Source organism: Myodes glareolus, chromosome 2, assembly GCF_982192425.1.
Source record: "Myodes glareolus chromosome 2, mMyoGla1.1, whole genome shotgun sequence".
Taxonomy (NCBI): domain Eukaryota; kingdom Metazoa; phylum Chordata; class Mammalia; order Rodentia; family Cricetidae; genus Myodes; species Myodes glareolus.
Genome location: NC_142027.1, coordinates 102,006,418 through 102,028,094, shown reverse-complemented (window position 1 = coordinate 102,028,094; position 21,677 = coordinate 102,006,418). Strand labels below are relative to the sequence as shown.

The 21,677-nt window shown below is 40.5% G+C and overlaps 1 protein-coding gene across 3 annotated transcripts in view; it reads right to left on the bottom strand.

Annotated features, from left to right (window-relative positions):
• The window catches only part of Rnf216 (ring finger protein 216), a 111,540-nt gene that overhangs the window by 61,076 nt on the left and 28,787 nt on the right, over window positions 1-21,677 (bottom strand). For all 3 annotated transcript variants that reach the window (XM_048436829.3, XM_048436831.3, XM_048436830.3), the window contains exons 8-13: window positions 20,188-20,302; window positions 17,675-17,814; window positions 13,228-13,278; window positions 12,209-12,346; window positions 8,507-8,655; window positions 7,932-8,010 (exon numbers count right to left, since the gene is read on the bottom strand). In XM_048436829.3, the coding sequence (XP_048292786.3) occupies window positions 7,932-8,010; window positions 8,507-8,655; window positions 12,209-12,346; window positions 13,228-13,278; window positions 17,675-17,814; window positions 20,188-20,302 (672 nt within the window). The remainder of the gene's footprint in view (window positions 1-7,931; window positions 8,011-8,506; window positions 8,656-12,208; window positions 12,347-13,227; window positions 13,279-17,674; window positions 17,815-20,187; window positions 20,303-21,677) is intronic.

The following is a 21,677-nucleotide window of genomic DNA, read 5'->3' as shown; positions in this document are numbered from 1 at the left end:
CCCCTCCAGGAGCTTCCTGCCTCTGATATTGCCATAGCAACAATGTCTCTTCTACCTGGAAAGGCTGGAAACCCTGCAGTGCTCTGTGCGGAGAATGCAAAGGAGGGAACCCATTGCCCATGCTCTCTCTGGCACCCTCATTGCACATGCGCACTCTCTCACATGCCCTTGCTCAAGGACATTGCAATGAAATCATTAAAACAAATTAAAGTGCTGACACCTGGTAATTCACAATTAGTGAAAATAAGATGGAGCAAACCATTGTTTATAAAGAGTTTGCTGATTATTGATTCTTGAGAGATATTTTAATGAGATTTTTAAAGACAACCAAAACACATTTTTCTTTCAGTGAAGTCATAAACACAGAAAAATTTCATTAAAACATAAGTAAACTGGTGTGTGGTTTTTAGAAAAAGCTCCTGGAAGCTTATGATCCTAGTAGAATGTACAAATGATATGGGGCTGTGATGAGCCTGAAAAGCAAAGTTAAACCATAAAGCAACTAAAAGAGGGGCAGTTTCTATTTCAATAGATTAAAAATTCCATCTTTTTCTGTAAGTGCTACAGAGCAAACACAAGAGGTGGCAGGTATGTTCTGCTTCAAAAACAGTAAACAATAGCAGTCCTGACTTGAAACAGAGGCAGGGGAAGTAGCCTGGACTCCAAGGGCCACAGCCTCCCATTAAGTAAAAAAATGTGACCAAGTCACACAGACACGCATCTTATCATTACTTTTTCCTTTTTTTTTTTTCTTTTTCTTTTTTGGTTTTTCGAGACAGAGTTTCTCTGTAGCTTTGGAGCCTGTCCTGGAACTAGCTCTTGTAGACCAGGCTGACCTCGAGCTCACAGAGATCCGCCTGCCTCTGCCTCCCAGGTGCTGGGACTAAAGGCATGCGTCACCACTGCCCGGCTCAGGACTCCCTATTCTAACCCCTCCCTTTTCTGACTCCAATTATGTAGTATGAAGAGAGCCTTCACCTAAGGCTTAGCAATCTTTTTGTCACCAAGACATTTGGTTCTTGTCAATGCTAACTTCCTGATTAAAGGTCCTCTCTGACAGAACATGAATCTAGGCTTCATCATCTCTGGACAATGTGAAGGCTTGGTTTGTCTAGGAGTCAGCACACTAACTGGATTCCCGCAATACAGTGTGGTTAGTAAGCGCCAATGGCCTTACTACCACAGTTGGAGCTGTTCTGACAAATGACAGCTGGACCAGATTAATTTACATTCTCTCCACACATTCATTCAGCTACTGCAGGAAGCTACAGATGCATAGTTTTAAACAGCAAACTGTTTTCCTGCAGATGTGATTTTTGATTATATTTTATAGACATAAGAGTTAAGAGCACTGGAAATGGGATGGAATAAGACCTGATCAAATAAAAAAAAAAATGAGCAGGGAAGAGGGCTTGTAGGTAGAATGGACAAATAAACCAAACCCAGGGTGGCTATACAACCAGTCACATTCTCAGTGTCCACTAACTAAAAGACCCCGTTCAAGGTCTTCGTGTTATTTTCATTCAACTCTTTACACTGGCTGTCTTTCCTTAGCACTTGCTTACTGTGGACTGGTGAATCTCTCTACCTTATGACCCTGGCCAATTTTCTAGGAAGCTCTGCGTGTACTGTGGAGCATATAGCAGAGTTGTAGCTCCAAGAAGATAGAGATTCAACACAGAAATGTCTGATATTACACAGGATATTTGATGCCATCTCAGAACCTACAAAACCTATCATTCTTCAATTCCATACCAAATACACCTTTATCCACTGCTAAAAGCAGCACGGCAAAACAATGCTTTGCAAGCATACCAGGAAACTGATGTACAGACAAGCACTTCATTACATCCATGAGACGCAACCTATTTCACATAAGACAGTCTCAGTCTTCAGGGATTTGGGCAGCAAGCCTCGCTCTTTCAGATAACGCCTAACTATAAATGCTTTATCTCAGAGTGACAGGTTCCTAGAAATCCAACTGGAGTGTAGGTTACGTGCAAACACTACATGCAATGAGAAAGCAGATGCCTTTGGTCTTACCCAGGCCAAAATTAGCTCGTGGCTCATTTTTTGCACATGCAAAATCCTCAAAGATTAACTGCCAGTTTAGCAATGAAGAGAAAGAAGGTCACCTAGAGAATTAGGGCAAGTACAGAGGAAAAGGTAGATGTCCTTCCTAACAGTGCATCCATCTCTGCAGTGAAGTTCTGAATGCATGCATTGGTTTGCTTTACACTAACCTGGAAGAATTTTGTCAATTCTGTTTACAAGACAGTTGTGCTGACAAACATACTTTGTAAATACCCAAAGGGAAGAGGAACCCTAACTGTGGAGTACTAGTGCCACCTAGTGGCATTTTACTCCATAGTGCACACAAGACAGCCTAACATGGATACTTCTCTGCAGTCTATTGAGCTTGGTTTTTATTTTATCTCCCACAGACCCCTTCCCCAAAGAACAGAAAAGGAACCTAGAACATGAGTGCCATTTTCTATAGGTAAAGGTCTGAAGCACATGGCCCTGGAAGCTGTGCCACACTGTGTTGCATTCTCTTCACCGTGAGTACTGTACATAAGATGAAAAAGCTGGATGCTCTGAGAACCACCTAACATTTGCACAGTATCAAACTACAGGCTCCAAACTTTCTCCCCTCAACCTCTTCAGACTGCGTGACCTGTCACTTTGCAAATGTGCACTGAGAAACTGGTAAACACACACAGACAAGATACTTTACTTCCGCCTTGAAATCCAAATATGCTAAAAGCAACATCAACTTTTTTTTTTTTTCTGCTGAAATCCTGCGAGATCCCCATTCCATCATGCAGTGGATCAAATCAGAAGACTCGCCTGTAACTTTCTTGCCTTACCCACATTTAGCCGTTAACTTAAAACCCTGACCTGGGATCCTTTTCTCAAAACTCACAGCCACTTCTGGTCCTTGAGATCGGAAACTATTGCTGAGAAAAACTTGAACATAGGGGCTGAAGAGATAGCTCAGAGGTTAAGAGCATTGCCTGCTTTTCCAAAGGTCCTGAGTTCAATTCCCAGCAACCACATGGTGGCTCACAACCATCTGTAATGGGGTCTGGTTCCCTCTTCTGGCCTGCAGGCATACACACAGACAGAATATTGTATACATAAAAAAAAAAAAAAACAAAAAACAAAAAAAAAACCTTGAACGTCAGTAGTACCAGAGCCATTTCTTGGTCATGGTGTACCTCCATTTTAATGGGAACAGAAAGTGAACTACATATGCCCTGCCCTCTGCAAAAACTGTGACAAAAATTAACATGACATCCATTAGGAACTGCTAGCTTAAAAAAATGTTGCATAAGCAGATACCAACAACTTTTCTGATTCAAACTACTCACTGCACAGTAATTCTTTTATTTCCTCTCTTCTTAGACCTGGCAATTACTGTTCAGAATCCTGCTGCTTGCATCTGGTTGCTTTAAAAACTGTATGTACTTTTGTTCTGCCACAACCTTCTGATGACATTCTGCCTTGTCCAACATACGCACAAAGAAATTCTCCTCCAAGAAGCCAAAATACGTCTTTTTTTCTAGGTAATCTGGTTATTTCAAGCATTTGTTATAGTAATAGAAAACTAACCTTGTTCTTGGTCTCAGCAAAGAAACTTTCCATACATTTGAATTTTCCTGTTTTCTTGCTGCTACTGATTTTTAGCTTCACTACACTGTGGTCAGAAAAGACACTTGGTATGATGACAATCTTAAGTCTTAGTACTTGCATTGTGAGCTACCATTCTATCCAGGAGATAGTGTGCTTGCAAGGGGTTCTTTTACTTCTGATTGGCAGAATGTTCTGTGTCTTTTAGGTCCACTCAGTCTATAATGTCACTGAAGTCTCCTACTTTTTCAGTCTTCTTCTGGGCTGCTCTATCCATCATAGATCTTGTTTGCATGCTAAAATCCATTACTTCCTTCAATTCTATTAATGTCTGCTTCACAATGGGTGCATATAGTCAGTCATCTCTTAGGTGACTGGATTCTGGCCTCCTGTGTGGTCTGAATGAGAATGCTGCTCTACTGGCTCAGGCATTTGAACACTAGCAGTGGTGCTGCTTGGGGAGTTATAGGAGGTGCAGCCTTGTTAGAAGAAAGTATATGACTGGGGGGTGGTTTTGAGAGAAAATAGGTTTACCCTACACTTTAAATTTGCTCTTTCTGCTTCACGTTTGCTGTTAAAGATGTGATCTGTCAGTTTCCTGCTTCTGCCACCATAACTACTTGCCCTTATAATCTCTTCCTTCTATAAGGTGCTTTCCTTGATCATGGTGTCATAGCAACAGAGAAGTAATTATCAACCCCTTTAGGTAGCCAATTCTGCTAACACTCTAGTTCCCTATATGAAATTGCAACAGTATTTATGTATAACCTACACATACCCTTATTTAAAACAACCTCTTAGGAAAGAATGATAAAAAGAAGTCTGCAAATGTTTAAAGCAGGAGCCATTTTTCCAAGTACAGTCACTCTGCATGTTGTTTGTTCAAGAATTTATTCCATGTTGCATTTAAAGCATTACCAGTAAGAAGGAACTTAATATCACTGTGTGTGTGTTTTTTGGTCCTTTGCTTCCTGTATGCTTTTATGCTTGTATTCCTTACCAACATTCCCTTTTCAGTTTACTTTTGCATATTCTCTAGAGAAGTCGTCCCTGAGGTTACCATGGGACATACATAAAATATCTTGTATTCATAATAATCTTTTAAACTGATAAAATGTAACTGTATACACTCTACTTTCTTACATTCACCCACTGTGGATTGACATCACAAATTACATCTTTTTGTTGTTGTCGTGAATCTATTAGTACTTCTGAAGACGTTTTATGTTTTTGTCTTTTAAACTCTATACTGTTTATATATAACCACCAAACTACATAATTCTGTATGTCCATACAAATTCTCCCTAACATACAATAAAGTTTTATAGCAATAGGACCCCTGAAAGCTGAAAATGCATTTGATTCACCTAACCTCCCAAACACCAAAGCTTAGCAACACAGTACAATATAGAAGGAGGCTAACTGTTTTCTTGTGGTTGTGTGGCTGACTGTTAACTGTAGCTTGCTGTTGTTGCACAGTATCATATTAGAAGACTATTATTATATATTATATACATTACTAGTCTGACAAAAAGATCAAAATTCAAAGTACAGTATATTAGACTGAGCAGATACCTTTGTGGGTTAAAATGCTTACTTTCAAGTCTGAAGACTTGATTTTGATTCCTGGGTTCCACATGTATAAAGAGAGAACCCATTCCCATAAGCTGCCCTCTGACTTCCACATGTGCATACACCAACACACAGACTCACATACATACACAAATAAATGCAATTTTAAAAATATATTTTTTAGAGTAGAAAAACCCTAAATCACGAAATATTTCTATATTTACTTGATAATGAACTTTATAATTTTATATGTATTTGTGTTGCTATTTAATCTTTTTTTCCCAAATACTGGGAATACAGGAAAATACCTGGTTTCTCTTCCCCTGCTTTCCGAGTACATATGTGCATATATCTATGTATGTGGATCCTGAGTTCAGTTTCCAGCAACCATACAAAAAGACACAACGATCAACAGTAGGATCTGATGCCCTCTTCTGGGATAAAGGTATGCATGCAGACAGAGCACTTATACAGATAATAAATAAATCTTTAAAAAAAAAGAGGGGGGGGAGATCTTTTGCTGGAACTTGGGCTCACTGATGAGAGTTAATTTCTGCCTCCCAAAAGCTGAGGTTGTGGGTGTGCCACCATACCAGGAACTGAAGGCATGATCTCACACTTATGTAGCAAGTACTTTACTGATCGTGCTTTTTCTAAGCCTTGTTTTATTCTTCTTTTTCTTCATTTTTAAAAAGCTTTTATCTGTCTGTCTGTCCATCTATCTGTCTGTCTATCTTTGGTTTAGGGATTCTCCGTAGCTTTAGAACCCATCCTAGAACTAGTCCTTGTAGACCTGGTTGGCCTCGAACTCACAGAGATCCACCTGCCCCTGCCAGAGTGCTGGGATTAAAGGTGTGCACCACTGCCCGGCTTTATTTTTATTTTTTTAAAGATAGTATCTTGGGGGGGGGGGGATAAAAAAAAAGATAGTATCTTACTAGATAGCCTTAGGTGGTCTGGAACTTGCAATGCAGACTATGATACCCTGAAATACATATTGATCTTCTTGCCTCTGCCTCCTGAGTACTGGAAATTAAAGGTGTGTGTCACCAAGCCTGGCCCTCTTCAATTTCTTTCAGCTACCAGACTTCCTTATTTGCAAAGTTTCTGCTGAAAAATCCATTGAATTTTTGGATGCTTCACGTGAGAGAAAAAAAAAGAGGGAGGAGGTATCTTACAGAGTAGCCCCTGGCTGAAGTGAAACTTACTATGTAGATCACGCTGGCCTTTAACTCACAGAGATCTATTTACTGGCCTCTGCCTCCTTAGTGCTGGGATCAAATATATGAACACTTTGTTTGTTTGTTCTTTCTTCCTTTTTAAAATGTGTATGAATATTTTGCCTATATTTATATCAGTGTGTGTCCCTAGCACTTAAGGAGGTAGAAAGGCATTGGATCTTTTAGAATTGGAGCTAAAAATTGTTTTTGAGCTGCTGTGTTGGTACTGGGAATTCAACACAGGTACTCTGGAAGAACAGTCAGTGCTCTTAACCCCTGAGCCATCTCTCCAGCCCCATTTTTTATATATTTACTTTGTATGCATGTGTGTGGGCACATGTACCACAGGACCATGAGTAGAGATCAAAGGACAACTTGCTGTACACTTCTTACCAGCCAAACAGGTCTTCAATACTTTGCTTCACCTTCACTCAGGATGCAATGCCTGCTCTCACCCAGTTCATGGGCTTCCTTCACTTGTTCTATCTGCCAACATCCAGGCTGATGCTACTTCCTGGCCAGAACATTCCTTCACCATTCACTTGCCTTAGCTATGTTTCTATTTCTTTGTGTCTTAGCTTAGGCTCTGACTGCTCAAGTATTCCAGTGCCTGACACACCAGATACTCACGGGGACATCTTACTATGCCTTCCTATTCCAAGAGGCCAGAATTGTGAGAGGACAATTCGTACACAACACACTGAAGTAGAGACAACTTACAAAATGTCTACATCAACTATAAGAATATATAAAACTTTCACACAGAAATATTAATATGAAAACAATGGAGTAAAGTCTTAGTTCATTTGTGTCTTCTTTCTTCAACCTCTACTTCAGAGTTTTTTCACTATTCCCAAAGTTCAAATATTCCATTACTCAACTCTGGTCATGCATCTTTATAAAATGGCCTGAAGCACATCTATCTAGAGGGAAGGCAATGTCCACTGGAGCCCTAAGAGGTTTATAAATAGCTGGTGGATTTTAGAAGCCTCATTAAAGGACTTTCTTTCAGCAGTGAGGTGACGGCATAGCTCTAGTCACCTGAAACGGCTGACTATTATGAGAGAAGAGTCACGTGAAAACCTATCAGATAAGACAGAGATGCTAACACAGTGTTTAGTTCTTTAATCAAAAAAGTGCCATTTGGACTCTGAAAGTGGCGGAAAGTATATCTGTGTACGTGCTGCATTTGAGCACAGTTAGGGAAAAGAGCAAGCAAGAAATACAACTAAGTAAAAGAAAAATAAAACCCTTAACGTGTTGTGTCAGAGTACCTGTCTTTATAAAATAACATAGAAAAGAGATCCTGAGCTTTGAAAACTTGAATCCCATAAGTAATCTCATCTTTAACAATGCTGACTAGATCTTCAGTGACTTCATGGAAAGGAACAGGCAAACTGTTCTCGTGCATCAGCATGCAGATAGACCAAAAACTGTATGCATCATCGGGATAATGCAAAGTGAAAAAATTCAAGCAATGTGTCAGGAAAAAACTGTCTTCCTTACCTTTCGGCAGCGAGGATTAGGACAGCTGAACCTCTTCACGTCGCTGTCCAACAGAGCAGGGAAGCTACATGAGGGGCATCTGGAATAAACAGGACAGGCAGATCACTCAAGTTGGTTAAAGTAGACTTCATGGGACTGCGTTACCAAATGGAGTGTTAAGTAAAACAGACAGTGTTGTGTACTCCTCTAGTTTCCTTTCTAACCTAGACTGAGCTTCTTCCTTTACTTGGACTTACCAGGGAGTATAGGCACCATCCCAGTGTTCAAATTTACTGTCAACCAAACACCACAAGCTTTCAAGAATTCTTTGTAACCATTACTTTTCCTCCCAATCAGGATACAGTGACTTAGCTACAGTCTGGAAGATCAGGTAGTAAATAAGGTACATAGAGTCTATTGATAGATGTTTTCGTTATAAAACTTAGTTGATTATTTCATTTCTCAGCAAGAAGTGCCAGAAAACCCAGACAGACCAGCTATATCACAGATCTTCTTGCTCCAGCAAGATCAAATGCTCCAGCAGACTTTACATTTTTTTTTTAAATTTGGGGAATCAGTAGACTCTCAGAACTCACCGAACAAGTTCATCAGCATAGGCTGCAGCGACTTCCTCTTCAGCTTTCCGTTCATAGTATTTGAACAGAATGGTCTGGGGAAGCACTTTCTCCAGTTCACTGGTTGGGAAGGAACATGTGCAGCTGCCTTCCATGCAACTGAGTTCTGACTAGAATAAAGTAAGCAGGCAAGAAAAAAAAGTTAACCAGGGATTCAGAGTAACAAAAGCTAAGGGACAGTGGTACCAAGGACACAGATGTAGCAAAGTCCTCCTCTTCTCTGAGAAATCATTCTTTAAACCAGGAAGCATTAAGTAAGCACATAAAGGTATTCCTCAATCCTAGATGACCTTCAGCAGTCCAAACTACAATCTATAAAGACTGAACACCAATAGCTAAGTTGACATGCTCAGCTGGCGGAGGAGGCTGGTTATAGTGTCTGAAGTAAAGCTAAAGACCCTCTTGGAAGGGGAGGGGAGAGTTACCTTGGTAACTAAGTAAGAAATGGTGAAGGAATAGTTTGGACTTCTATTCTGATTTTCTGTGAATGGAAATCAACATAAAGGAGGGGATGTTCAGAGTCGAGTGTGGCCTCAAGAACACCTGAAGCAAAACCTGCACATGAAATTGCAATGTAGGGCTGGAGGAGAGATGACTCAGTGGTTAAGAGCCCTGAGTGCTCTTCCAGATGTCCTGAGTTCAATTCCCAGCAACCACATGGTGGCTCACAACCATCTGTAATGAGATCTGGTGCCCTCTTCAAGCACACATGCAGACAGAACACTATATATAATAAATAAATAAAATTAAAAAGGAAGGAAGGAAGAAATTGCAATGTCTCCAGCTCCTTCTTCCAGAATGCTGGGACAGGGGCATATTCAGTGAAAATGCCTTAAAATGTCATTGGAGAATAGCACCAAGAAACACTATTTAGGCCCCCAAAGTCACAACTCAGCCTATATTGTCTACTAGGATCAAAGAAGGGTTAAACAGTTTCCAAACAGATCTTTATTAAGAATGGAAAGTGTCAGATATCTGATGAGCCCTAATAGAAGAGAGGTGGACACCAAAGTGAACACATGGAAGTGATCTCAGTTAATATTCTCAAGAATCTCCTGAGCATCTCCCTTTTCCAGAACAAGAAGCTGAGGCATAAGATTTTACTAGGTTTTCTTCTTATGCCTTTTCTGGTGCAAGAGCCCACATGGCAGCTCTCTTTGGTCTCTTGGAAATCATGTCAGGGTGATACTACTGTGACTTATAATTATTTGGATTTTCAATCATGTTTCCCATGGCCCCTAATACTTCCTCAGTGACTAGAACAATAAGGTTAAAGTTTTTTGTCTTTTGTCCTTGGCTACAGAACAGCTTCAAAACAGCTTCTGAGTGATAAAGCTGAGAGACGACCATTTGCTATAACGTTTGGTACTTTCAGCCTGAAAGAGCAGGCTCTCTGACCTTTTCTTGCCTTCTTTCAATTGCTTCTTTTTCTTCTCCAAGGCAGGCAACAGAAACTAGAATTTCTCTTCAAGGCCAGCCCAAAAAACTCTATACACTATTAACTCTTTCTTGTCCTTTTGTCTTGAACCTGGCCATAATTCTCAGACCTTGTTATGTGATAGCACACTGGAAGACCCTCAGTTTCAGAAAGGGTCATACTCCATACCTACAGGAGCAGTACAGATAGCCCAGGAAAAATCTGAACAGAGAGTCTCGCTGAGTTTCTCTAGTCTATCAAACTCTAATGCCATTTTAACAAGTTGTCCATACTTCAATCCTATCAATGCAATAAAGTCTCTATAAAAACTTAAAGGACAGGGTCTAGAGAACTTCTGGATGTTGATTACTGGAGGCTTACAGGAAGGGGAAAAAAACTCCAACCCTGCAGGGCATTGGTGGCACACGACTTTAATCCCAGCACTTGGAAGGCAGAAGCAGGCGGATCTCTGAGTTCAAGGCCAGCCTGGTTTATAAGAGCTAGCTCCAGGACAGGTTCCAAAGCTACAGAGAAACCCTGCAATCCCATCCCTTGCTGGGAGGGTGGTGTATCCTAGTTAGGGACAGAGCTCTTATACTAGGTACCTTGGTCTGTCTGTCTCCCGATCAGTCTGCTGATCTGGAGCTTTACAACAACCTTTGTATAAACCTCAAGTATAAGCAACAGAGGCATTTATATCCTAGGGGTAACCAACAACCATCTAATTGGATTTAAGGCCAGTTCAATAGGAGGGAATTCATCTCTGATACTGTAAATCTAGTCTACTACCCATGGCTGTAAGGCCATTAAGGAAAACCTATTACCCTTAGTTTCACTGAGCCAGTATAATTTCGAATTACATTCTAAATACTAATCTCTGTACTGTACGTATAGCTCTGATCCTCCATCAAGCTAGCCTACATCTAAGGCCAAAGGAACATCACAGAAGGTATGGAAAGTTTCTAAGAGCCAGAGGACCAGGATGTAGGTTGCAAGAAAATGTTTTCTATATTTTACAGGGAGACTATATCCACAAAATTTCTACATGTCAACACAGATGGGAGAAATCTTTTAAAGTAACACCTGAGATGAAGACGTTCAGGTGATAAAAGGCTGCTGATGGAGGGAGAATCCGTCTTCTCTAGGGATGAACCCCTTAAACACACATATACAACACTAAAATAACTCAGCAGGTTATATGTGTTTATTCTTTCTCTCTCTCCTCTCTCAAATTAAAGAATACGAGGCTGCATGGGTGTTGGTGGCACACAGCTTTAATCCTAGCACTCAGGAGACAGAAGCAGGAAGATCTCGGAGTTCGAGGCAAACCTGCTGACATAGTGAGTTTTAGGACAGTCAGGGCTACAGAGAGAAACCCTGTCTTGAAAAACCAAAAGATAAGAGGCCAAAAATGTAAGGATGGTAGTCACAGGAGACAATGGATGGATTGGAGTGTGCGTGTGTGTGTGTGTGTGATGTAAATACAGTACATGCATATGACAATCCTTAAAAATAAAAGTCCACGCTTTAGATCACGGTGTTAGTTTCTTCTCTTCTTCTCTTTCCCCTCTCCCTCTTTGCCTTACTCTATCCGAACTAGGGCTGGAACCTGGGGTCTTACACATGTTAGGCAAGCACTCTAACTGCTACCTCTATAAGGTCTTATCTCCCCAGGTCCCCAGTACTATTCAAACAAACAAAAACTCCCCCAAAACAACAACAACAAAACAAAACAAAAAAACCCCACAAAACTTTGAGACAGGATATCAACTATCAGTTCAGGCTATCTTTGAATCTGTGATCCTTCTGCCTCAGCCTTCCATGTAGCTAAAATTACAGACCTGAGCCACTTGGCTTGATATTACTTTGCTATGGTTGCTGGAAAGATATAAAACAATATACAACTCCTCTTAATACTATTTGTTGGTATTAAGTGAAAGGGATTTTGGAAAGAGAAATATGATCTTACATTTATGACTTTTTAAACCAACTACAAAATCTTTATGTAAAAATATATTGGTGCACTTTCATATGCTCAAAAAAATAACTCTCCTTGAGTTCACCCTTTATCTAACTGTGACCAGGAAAGTGAGCGCTGAGGCAGGAGGCTCTGTGGAGCTAGACACAGGGCATGAAGGAGTCAGAACCAAGATAGCACCTATCATCAGAATTTTCCTCCCCACTCAAGTACACCTGTTTATAAGCACAGTCATCTTTCATATTTACGTGCATGATACACTTCTTACCTTTCCAGACCCAAATACTGCCTCCTGGGCATATCTGATGAGGCATTCTTTGCAGAACAAGTGAGCATCAGCACACTGTGTCAGCTCCTCAAACGGAAACTCCCCATAACAGCAGCGACACTCAATCAGCTGTCCATCCTGAAAGCCAAAGAAGACACATGTGAACACCCCATGTGCCACGCAACAACTGCGGCCTCATCTTCCTTGCACCAGATACACAATGAGGTGACACCAAATAACAACAAACATTTTTTGCTATCTAAACCTAGCACAGAAGCTGGGTATCACGACAATATATGTATAATGACAATACGTAGGACACTAAGAAAGGAGAAATTAAAGTTTGAGGATAACCAGGGCTATGGAGTGAGACCTTGTCTCAAAAAGTAGGTAAATAAACAAAAAACATAAATCCAATTCAGACTGTCAGTATGACACTACACCATAGCAAGCAACTGCTGCAACAGATGCTGATGTGACTATAAAAGGGCTAACGGCATGACACATTACCCAAGAAGCTTTCTAATGCTGGGTTTGTTCCTCTTGTCAGAAGACAGAATGCGAAGAGGTCATAAGCTGGCCCTAGCTTTTGGTTAAAGGACTAAGAAAAATAGTCGCATCCTTAAGTACATGCAGAGATGTGATGCCATTGCTCACTGAGGAGCTAGATCCAGTCAGCAGCCTGCTCTCAGCCATACCAATAAGCAAGTTGGCAAATATGGCACAAAACTCCTGGCCCAAGGCTACACACAGAGAATCTGAGTGTAGGAATGTAGAACAGTCCCTTCTAGCAACTGTCTAGTGAATTTCTGTTCATGCTCTTTGAGAGCATGTCTATCTCCTTCCAGTTCTGTTTTGGTCTTATATGAAGATAACATCCTCTAGCTGTTATATTGACTGTGACTTGAGTCAACTGCAAATTCACAAGTCAAGGGGAGGTTATATATAAAAAAAAGTTTGCTTTGAAAAGTCCGATGAATACACCTAGAATAAATGAACTTGTTGAGATTTAAAAATACCTTTTGATATTGTTCTTCATTCATCTGAAGGGCAAGCAAAAAGTCTTCATGCTGAGGAACAAAAGAATCAAACATTCAGATGTAGAAAGGAAACTATAAGCCACAAGCACGGATTTCAATTTATATATATTATTAATAGGTATTCCTTCAGTTAACATGGTTTAGTAGTTGAAAAAGCTACCAAAGGATAAATCTGCAGAATGAACAAGGAACAGATCAACACAAAACACTCTGGGATAACAAAAAACAGCAAAAACAAACAGAAAGCTAAAGGTGTCAAAACCAAGTCTGATAACACAATTGCTGGTCAAGCTGGGAACCAACCAGCACCATGTACTGCTGCAGAAGATATAAAATGGTTGATTATGAAGGAAGCACGTGGTGTGAACTCCCCAGTAGAAAAAAAATTGTTTGGTTGTTTTTGAGATAGGATCTCTCTATGTAGTACTGGCCTGACTTAAAACTCACTCTGTAAATCAGGCTGGCCTCAAAGATCAGCTTGCCTCCCTCCCCCACTTCAAGTGTTGGGATTAAAGGCATGAGCCACAATGCCTGCCCAAAACTTTTATGACAGAGTCTCACTATATAGCCCAGGCTATCCTCGAACAAATGAAGATCTGCCTGCCCTTGCTTCCCAAGTGCTAGGATTAAAGCTATATGCTAACAAAGTCATGTTCAGGAAATTGTCCCCAAGATGTTCTTAGGTATAAATATGAACTGACATATTTACACAACATATTTACAAACAGCAAAACCTAGAAACAAGCCTGGACCTTCATCAGACAATGTTATAGCAGGCAGTTTTAAAAAGCAAAGAGGAAGATCTCTGTGGATTGTAGGCAGAGGCTGCTTGCTCCCGGCTGCCCAAACCCAAAATAATCACATAGAAACTGTATTAATTAAAAAACCCGCTTAGTCAATCTCTTAGGAGTATTGTAACTAGCTCTTATATATCTTAAATTACCCAATTTTTATTATTTTATATTTTACCATGAGGCTCATGGTTTACCAGTACTGGAGTGTGGGCATCTTTCTCCTCTGGTGGGTACCTGGCATCTCTTTGACTCTGCCTTCTTTTCCCTTCAATCTCTGCTTGGAATTCCCACCTTGCCCTGTTCTGCACTGTAATCAGCCCAAAGCAGCTTCTTTATTAACCAATGGTAATTAAAGCATATTTACAGCATAAAGACGGAAATTGCCATTCTGCAGGCAGAGGCTGCTTGTTCATTGCTCAGCCACCCAGACCCAAAATAATCACACAGAAACTGTAATAACTGCAATACTGTTTGGTCAATAGCTTAAATGTATTTTTAGCTAGCTCTTATATGTTAAATTACCCCATTTCTATTATATTTTACAAGTGTCATGCTGGTGTCTTTCTCCTCCAGTGGCTACATGGCGTCTCCTTGACTCTGCCTATCCTCTCCTCCATCTGCTTGCAATTTCCGCCTTGCCCTATTTTGCACTGCAACAGGTCCAAAGTCACTTATTAACTAATGGTTAAGAATCATATTTACAGCATAAAGAGGGAAATCCCACATCAGGGAATGTCTGCTAGGATGCAGTGCTAAGTGAAATAGCAGAAACTAAAGAGTATCTCCCTTAAAAATTACTTGAAAATGCTATACATGTCTGTGTAGGCATGTGTCAGAAGACAACTTTGTGAAGCCAGTTCTTTCCATATGCCTTCACATGGGTTCTGGGAGTCAAACTCAGGTTGGTCCCTAGGCTTTGATTAGCACATGCCTTTACCCACTGGGTCATCTTGCTAGCCTTATTTCCTTTTTAAAAACAATTTATTTCAGGCAGGGTGGTGGTGGTACATGCCTTTAATCCCTGTACTTAGGAGACAGAGGTAGGTAGATCTCTGTGAGGTAGAGGCCACCCTAGTCTACAAAGCTAGTTCCAAGACAGCTAGGGCAGTTAAACAGAGAAACCCTGTCTCTAAAAAACCAATAAGAAAAAGAGAGAAAGGGGGGGGGGGGAGGGGAGGGGAGGGGGGCGGGGAGGGGAGAGGCGGGGCGGGGCGGGGAGGGGAGGGGAGGGGAGGGGAGGGGAGGGGAGAGGAGAGGAGAGGAGAGAGAAAAGAGAAGAAAAGAGAAAAGCAAGCAAACAGGCTAAGCAAGCATGGTGAACAAGCCAGTAAGCAGCACCCCTCCATACCCTCTGTATCAGCTCCAGCCTCCAGGTTTTTGAGTTCCTGTCCTGACTTTCTAAGATGACGAAGGTTGATATGGTTAATAAAAGCCAAATAAACATCTTTTTCCCTATGGTGCTTTATCACAGCAATAGAAACTCTAACAAAGACGAGTCAGAGAGACTAGACCACTTCACCATGTTAGAGCAAGGATGTGGGTCAGAGACTATCAGGTTAGAACGAAGGGGCTGCCGATGAACAGAGGATAATTTGGATATAAGGTTAATAATGACTACAAATAACAGATAATCTATTAATTCTATAAATTGCTCTTTGATGAGTTCTGTGATGACTTTTGAAAATTTAATTCAATTTTATGTATATGGGTCTTTTTCCTACAAGCGTGTCTGTGTTCTATGTGTGTATCCGGTGCCAACAGAGGGCTAGAGGAAGGCTTCAGATCCCCTAAGACTGGAGTTACATACAGTTAGTTCTGAACCACCATGTGGGTGCTGGGAATTGAGCCTAATTCCTTTGGAAGAGCAGACAGTGCTCTTAAACTCTGAGCTTTCTCTGTAACCTTCCATGATAATATTAATAAATGGATGGATCAAGATGAAAACTTTCTTCAAATTCTAATGTCTGCTTGAGATGTAGAATTTTATTCACACACACAAACCACCACTTCGTTATGAGACAGTGTATATTCAAATACTCAATACTGATTAATTAGTAATTTTCATGTTGTTTTCTTAAAGGTAAAAATGATATTCTGTGAGTGGTAGAGAAATAATAAAGGTGTGGGGGCTAAGATTCAGCTATTCTCAAGTTGACAAGTACCTCTCTTCAGGATCAGTTCTTATATCTAGATGCTGCCAGAACACTTATGTACTGCTTCTACATTTTTGGTTTTCAAGACAGGGTTTTTCAGGCAGGATTTCTTTGTAGACCACCAGGCTGACCTCAAACTCAGATATCTGCATATTCTATCTTGGTGGTCTGGGAATTAAACATTGGACCACTCAGTCACATCCTTGGTTCTAAGTTATCTAGGCTAGCCTTGAACTTTCACTAATCCTTGGAGTCTCAGCCTCCAAGGTAGCTGGAATTACAACACCACACATGGATAAGACTGGCATCTTATTAAAAAACTGAGTGCTGGAAGACTGCTAAGTCACCATTGCTTTTTCCTATTGCTCCAAATTTGAAACAAATAAATAATTAAAAAATTTAAAAAAGCAAATTCTAGTCATCATTCTAAGAAAGGAATGTGGCTTCAGGTGAGACAAGGTGGTATACACCTTTAATTCCTTCCAGCGTGAGCAAAGTTTATCTCTGGGAGTTCAAAGCCAGTCTGGTCTACATAGAGAATTCCAAGAGAGATCTTGTCTCAAAAACACAAAACAAAAAACAACACAGGAACAACCCCCCCCCCCAAAATGTGACCTCATAAGCTTGGGTCTCTGTGAACTCAGAACTTGGGGGTCACCAAAGCCTAGAAGATTTTTATTAAATAATTAATATAGGTGTACTCCAATTGAATTGAATCTGGGAAAGTCATAGAGCTAAATGAGAAGTTAAAGACATATCTTACATGTTTCGGTACACATGTGCCTACAAACATACACATAAATGCAACAAAAAAATTAAACTATAGTTTTGTTTTGTTTAAAACCTTTCTGTGCTGAAAACAAACCCGAAGAAAAGCCCTCTTCATAAAGTATTAAAACCTGTTTTAGTCCATAAAAAAGTAAGCAAAATGAATAGAAAACATATACAATACAAACATATAGTAAGAAGGGAATAAAAACAAAAACTCAAAAACCTTTACTTTGAGTTGGGTGTGGTGGTGCACACCTGTAACTGTAACCTAAGCAGTTGGAGTAATGAGGCAGCAAGATTTCCAAGAGTTCAATACCAGGCTGGACCACATAACTGAATACCAAGACAGACTGGTTAAAAAAAAAAGAAGACCCAACCTAAAAGCAAACTAAACTTTACCACATAATCAATCAAAAAGGGGAAAATCTGGGCTAGATGTAGCTCGGTGGCAGAATGCTAACTGGAGGTTCAATTCTCAAGTGTGGGGATAAACAAACCCTCCAATTCAAGATTCTCCCGTCTTAGCTTTCAGTGCTAGGCTTAAGAGATGGAACAACCATACTTTTCTTGAAAAGGAAGCATTGGTGTGATATTAGTGATGGAACCCAAGCTGGGCTATAACCGCAGCACCCAAAGGAACTCTTTATCCAACAGGGAGCAAACTAGAACTATAGAACCAAATCCCCAGATCAGGGCACAGCTTCCCACCTCTGCCATCTCCTTGATCTTCTGCTCGTAGAACTCCTGCTCTTGCTGCACAGCTGGAAGCAGGGCCTGCTGGTCGTAGGATCTGCAGTGTCGACGCTTGTTTTCCAGAAAGAACATTCTCTTCTCTATTTTTATGTTACCTAGAAGACATATAACAAAGTGAAATCACAGGAACAACTGTTTACTAGGAATACAGGCCAACCATTCTGTCTTCTACAACTTAGCACCACCCCACCAGCCCTGTGGCAGGGTAACTCCAACAACTCATCTTACAGTTGAGACCATATGCCTTATCATGCTTAATCTGTGGTAAGGCTTTCGTCCTTTTTCACTTTTTCTTTGTGAGCACCAACTGTAAAGCCTCTCCCATTCTGACAGCACTGCACTAGGCGAGCAGACATTTATTTATTTGTTTGTTTGTTTGTTTGTTTGTTTATTTATATGTTCATTAGTGTTTTGCCTGCATGTATGTCCGTGCTGAGAGTCAGAAATCCTGGAACAGGAGCTACGGTTGTGATCTGACATGTGGGTGTTGGGAATTGAACCCAGGTCTTCTGGGGGAGCAATCAGGGCTCTTAACCTCTGATCCATTTCTCCAGTTCTAGAGCATAGAGTTTATTAGCATAACAGTGGTTTTAAGCCAGTCACCAGGAATTATAGGTAGTAGTTAGAAAATGCTTTACATTAAGCTATAGAAAATAACTGCAGTTTTTCCAAAGTGGTCTTTCCAATATATTACCACTAACCAATAGCAATGTATGAGTTCCATCTGATATTACCAGATGCTTCTTTCAGTCACTGGGGCAGATGCAAACATGTATTATGCACGTTGAATTTTTTGTTTGTTTTCTTGAGAAAGGGTTTTTCTGTGTAGCTCTGGCTGTCCTGGAACTTGCTCTATAGACCAGCCTGGTCTGGAACTCAGAGATCCACATGCTTCTGCCTCCCAAATGCTGAGATTAAGGTGTGTGCCACCACCACCTAGCTACATATTAAACTTTTAATCGTGAAAATCTTCAACTACTTGGACTATCTAAAAGATCAGCACTTAAATTCACCAAAATAACACTGAAAGTCAGAACAACTGGCCTGCTCAACCATTGTTTTCTTCTGCTAATTTATCCAGAAAATGATTATAACCAGATATCCAATTACTACTTGTTTATTCTTGATAATCTTTTAATTTTAACAGTATTTATTGTCTGGTTCTTCATATATTTATCCTCATTTTCTCTTGTTCTTCTTAAGTTTTTAAAAATATAAACTTTTGCTGGGCGGTGGTAATGCACATCTTTAATCCCAGCACTCAGGAAACAGAGGTAGGTAGATCTCTGAATTTGAGGCCAACCTGGTCTATAGAGCTAGTTCCAGGACAGAGAAACACAGTCTCAGAAAAACAAAATATGTATCTTTTGATTTAAAAACCAGTCTTTTGCTTTATAGACAGTGAAGCACAGTGCTAAGACTCAGCTGTGATGTCAGATCATCAGGACTGGAATCTCAGTTCATTTACTTATAGATGCATTGGCAAGGTGCTCAGCCCTTTTATGCTTCAGTTTTTTCTTTTTATTCAGTCACATGACCTGCAATTGTGACAGGAAGCTTCACCAGTGTATTTTGTCTTGATATAAAGAAGAGCTTTCTTTGTGAAAGACAGAGCTGGCCAGCAAGAGGTAAAACACATTGTAAGGAACATGCTCTCCAATACTGAACACCAGAAACAACATCCTTATGGCTACATTTTAGGGATGACAGAAACCGCATTAGTTTCGCTGAGTGAGACACCGACGAAATAACCAGGGACCAATGAGACTGTCACATAAAAAGGCACTGCTCCAGACTGCTGAGGAACATGAGCTCTGAACCACAGTCTCGGGGAATGAAAGCCAGAACTGAGAATTTACAAAAATAAAACCTTTTAAATTTTATTTAATCATACCTGGAATGAGTTTTAGAAACACACACATAACAAAAGAGAAATAGGGAAGGCTACTTCCTATTTCTGATGTGAATAAAGAGCAATGAATTCCTTTGTTGATGTAATCAAGTCACATGAAACGTTATAAAATCCTGCTGTCTGTGTAAGGGGGGGAGGTTTCAGACCCAAGTGATTTCTTTGAAAGACTTTCTTAAGTTATTCCAATGGGAATTTTAGAAAAACCTGGCTATCAGCTACGCTATGAGGTACAAAACTGTCTCCCTATAGCAATTAATCATAAAGTGATTAGTTACTAAAGGTCAGTACAACTATACAGCTGATACTCACATTTCGAGAGCAGTGTTTATCCATGATTAGCATCATTTCCTGTTAGTCCACACAAAATGCTCCACTACTTTTCCTGATAGAATGTGCCCAAGGGAATAGGAGGCCAACAACTGCAGCTACTGTCTATAAACTGTGATATGCCGTCAAAACAGTCCTCACTGTGCACGTGCCCTGCTTCGTGACCTCACAAAAAAGGTACCAGACTACAACTTTACATGGCTATCACCGACATTAAGCTTATCATTACCTTGTTCAAATTTGAAATCTATGAAAGAATACTGGTTCATTTCTTTCCTTTTTTTCCGTTTTCCACTGGCTTCAGGTGACAGCTCCTGCCATTTTTTAATAGCATCAGAAAAGGCCTAAAAATTGAGAAAAGGTTACCACCATAAATGTAAAAAAAATAAATAAATAAAAAATAAAAAAGTTAATCCTTAAACCTCATCTTCCCTCACAGTGCCAGTTCTGTCTAGTGTGACAACAAAATGCTTTCTAACAGGCTAAAAGGCAACACAAGAAACGTAAGGTGCCTGTACACAGTACTTAGTACAGACTAAGTACCTGTGCACAGTACTCTGGTTCCACAGTATCAGCCTACACAGCATTTATGGTAGCAGTCCCTCTCTAGCCCCCACTGATTCCTAGTCTGAAATCCTTAAACCAGCGCCTTCTTCCAACTCTAGCTTCTTCCTCATTTCTTAGATTTTTCCAATCAGCACATAAAAAGACCTCATTCCCCTTTCAGTTCTAAGCCCACCCCTCTTCATCTCTTTGTGGTCAAAGTAGCATCAGATGCTGTTTCACCCCTCCCTCTCCAAAGGGCATGAACTCACAGAGGCCATACTTCTGATTCAACCTCAATTCAGTCCATGTACTAATGAGGGGTCAAGCACAGCCCTCCACACGAGGCCTCATCTCCCTGACATCCCTGGCAGTGTCCATGTGCTAATGCTCCCACCTACTCTTCCTCATTCCTCGGCTAGCCCACCCCATGTAGTGAGTCCTCTCTACCTGACAGATTCTCTAGATATATCACAGTGCCGGTTTGCCTTCTATAAACTGGTAACCCTCAAAATCCCATCTCCAGCCACTTCTCTAGCCTTTTCTGTCCGCTGCCTCACAAACACTACATTAGAGTTATATCTTATTCTGTGTCCCTGCAAGTCAGTTCTTTTCAGTCTTCCTACCTCCAGCAGACTACACTACAGTCTTCTTCCATGCCTCCGGTTGTGTCTTCTGTAAACATACTTTATTTTTTCCTTTAGATACATCTCAGTCACTAACAGCATTTGATTGCTTCTCTGCTTAAAGTCATTTCCTCCAGCAGACTGTGAGCTTCTGGAGGACAGAATCTTGCATAGCTCAGGGCATATCCTTAGTAACCTACAGTTTTTATGCATCACTTATATGGAGATAAATAAACAGGGAGATATGTGTGCCACAGACTAAAATGCACATTTAGAATCTGTTCATCTTGGGGGGAAAAAAAAACAACACACTGATGCATCAAAAGAAAATAAGCATTTTAGCTAACAAAGAGAGAAGGAGCACCTTCCACCATACCTTCCTCTTCTGTAGGACCTTCCAATACCTGTAAAAAAGGTTGAGAGCAAGGGCTACCCCAAGTAAATCTCTCTCTCTCTCTCTCTCTCTCTCTCTCTCTCTCTCTCTCTCTCTCTCTCTCTCTCTCACACACACACACACACACACACACACACACACAAAGCTAGGTTTGCA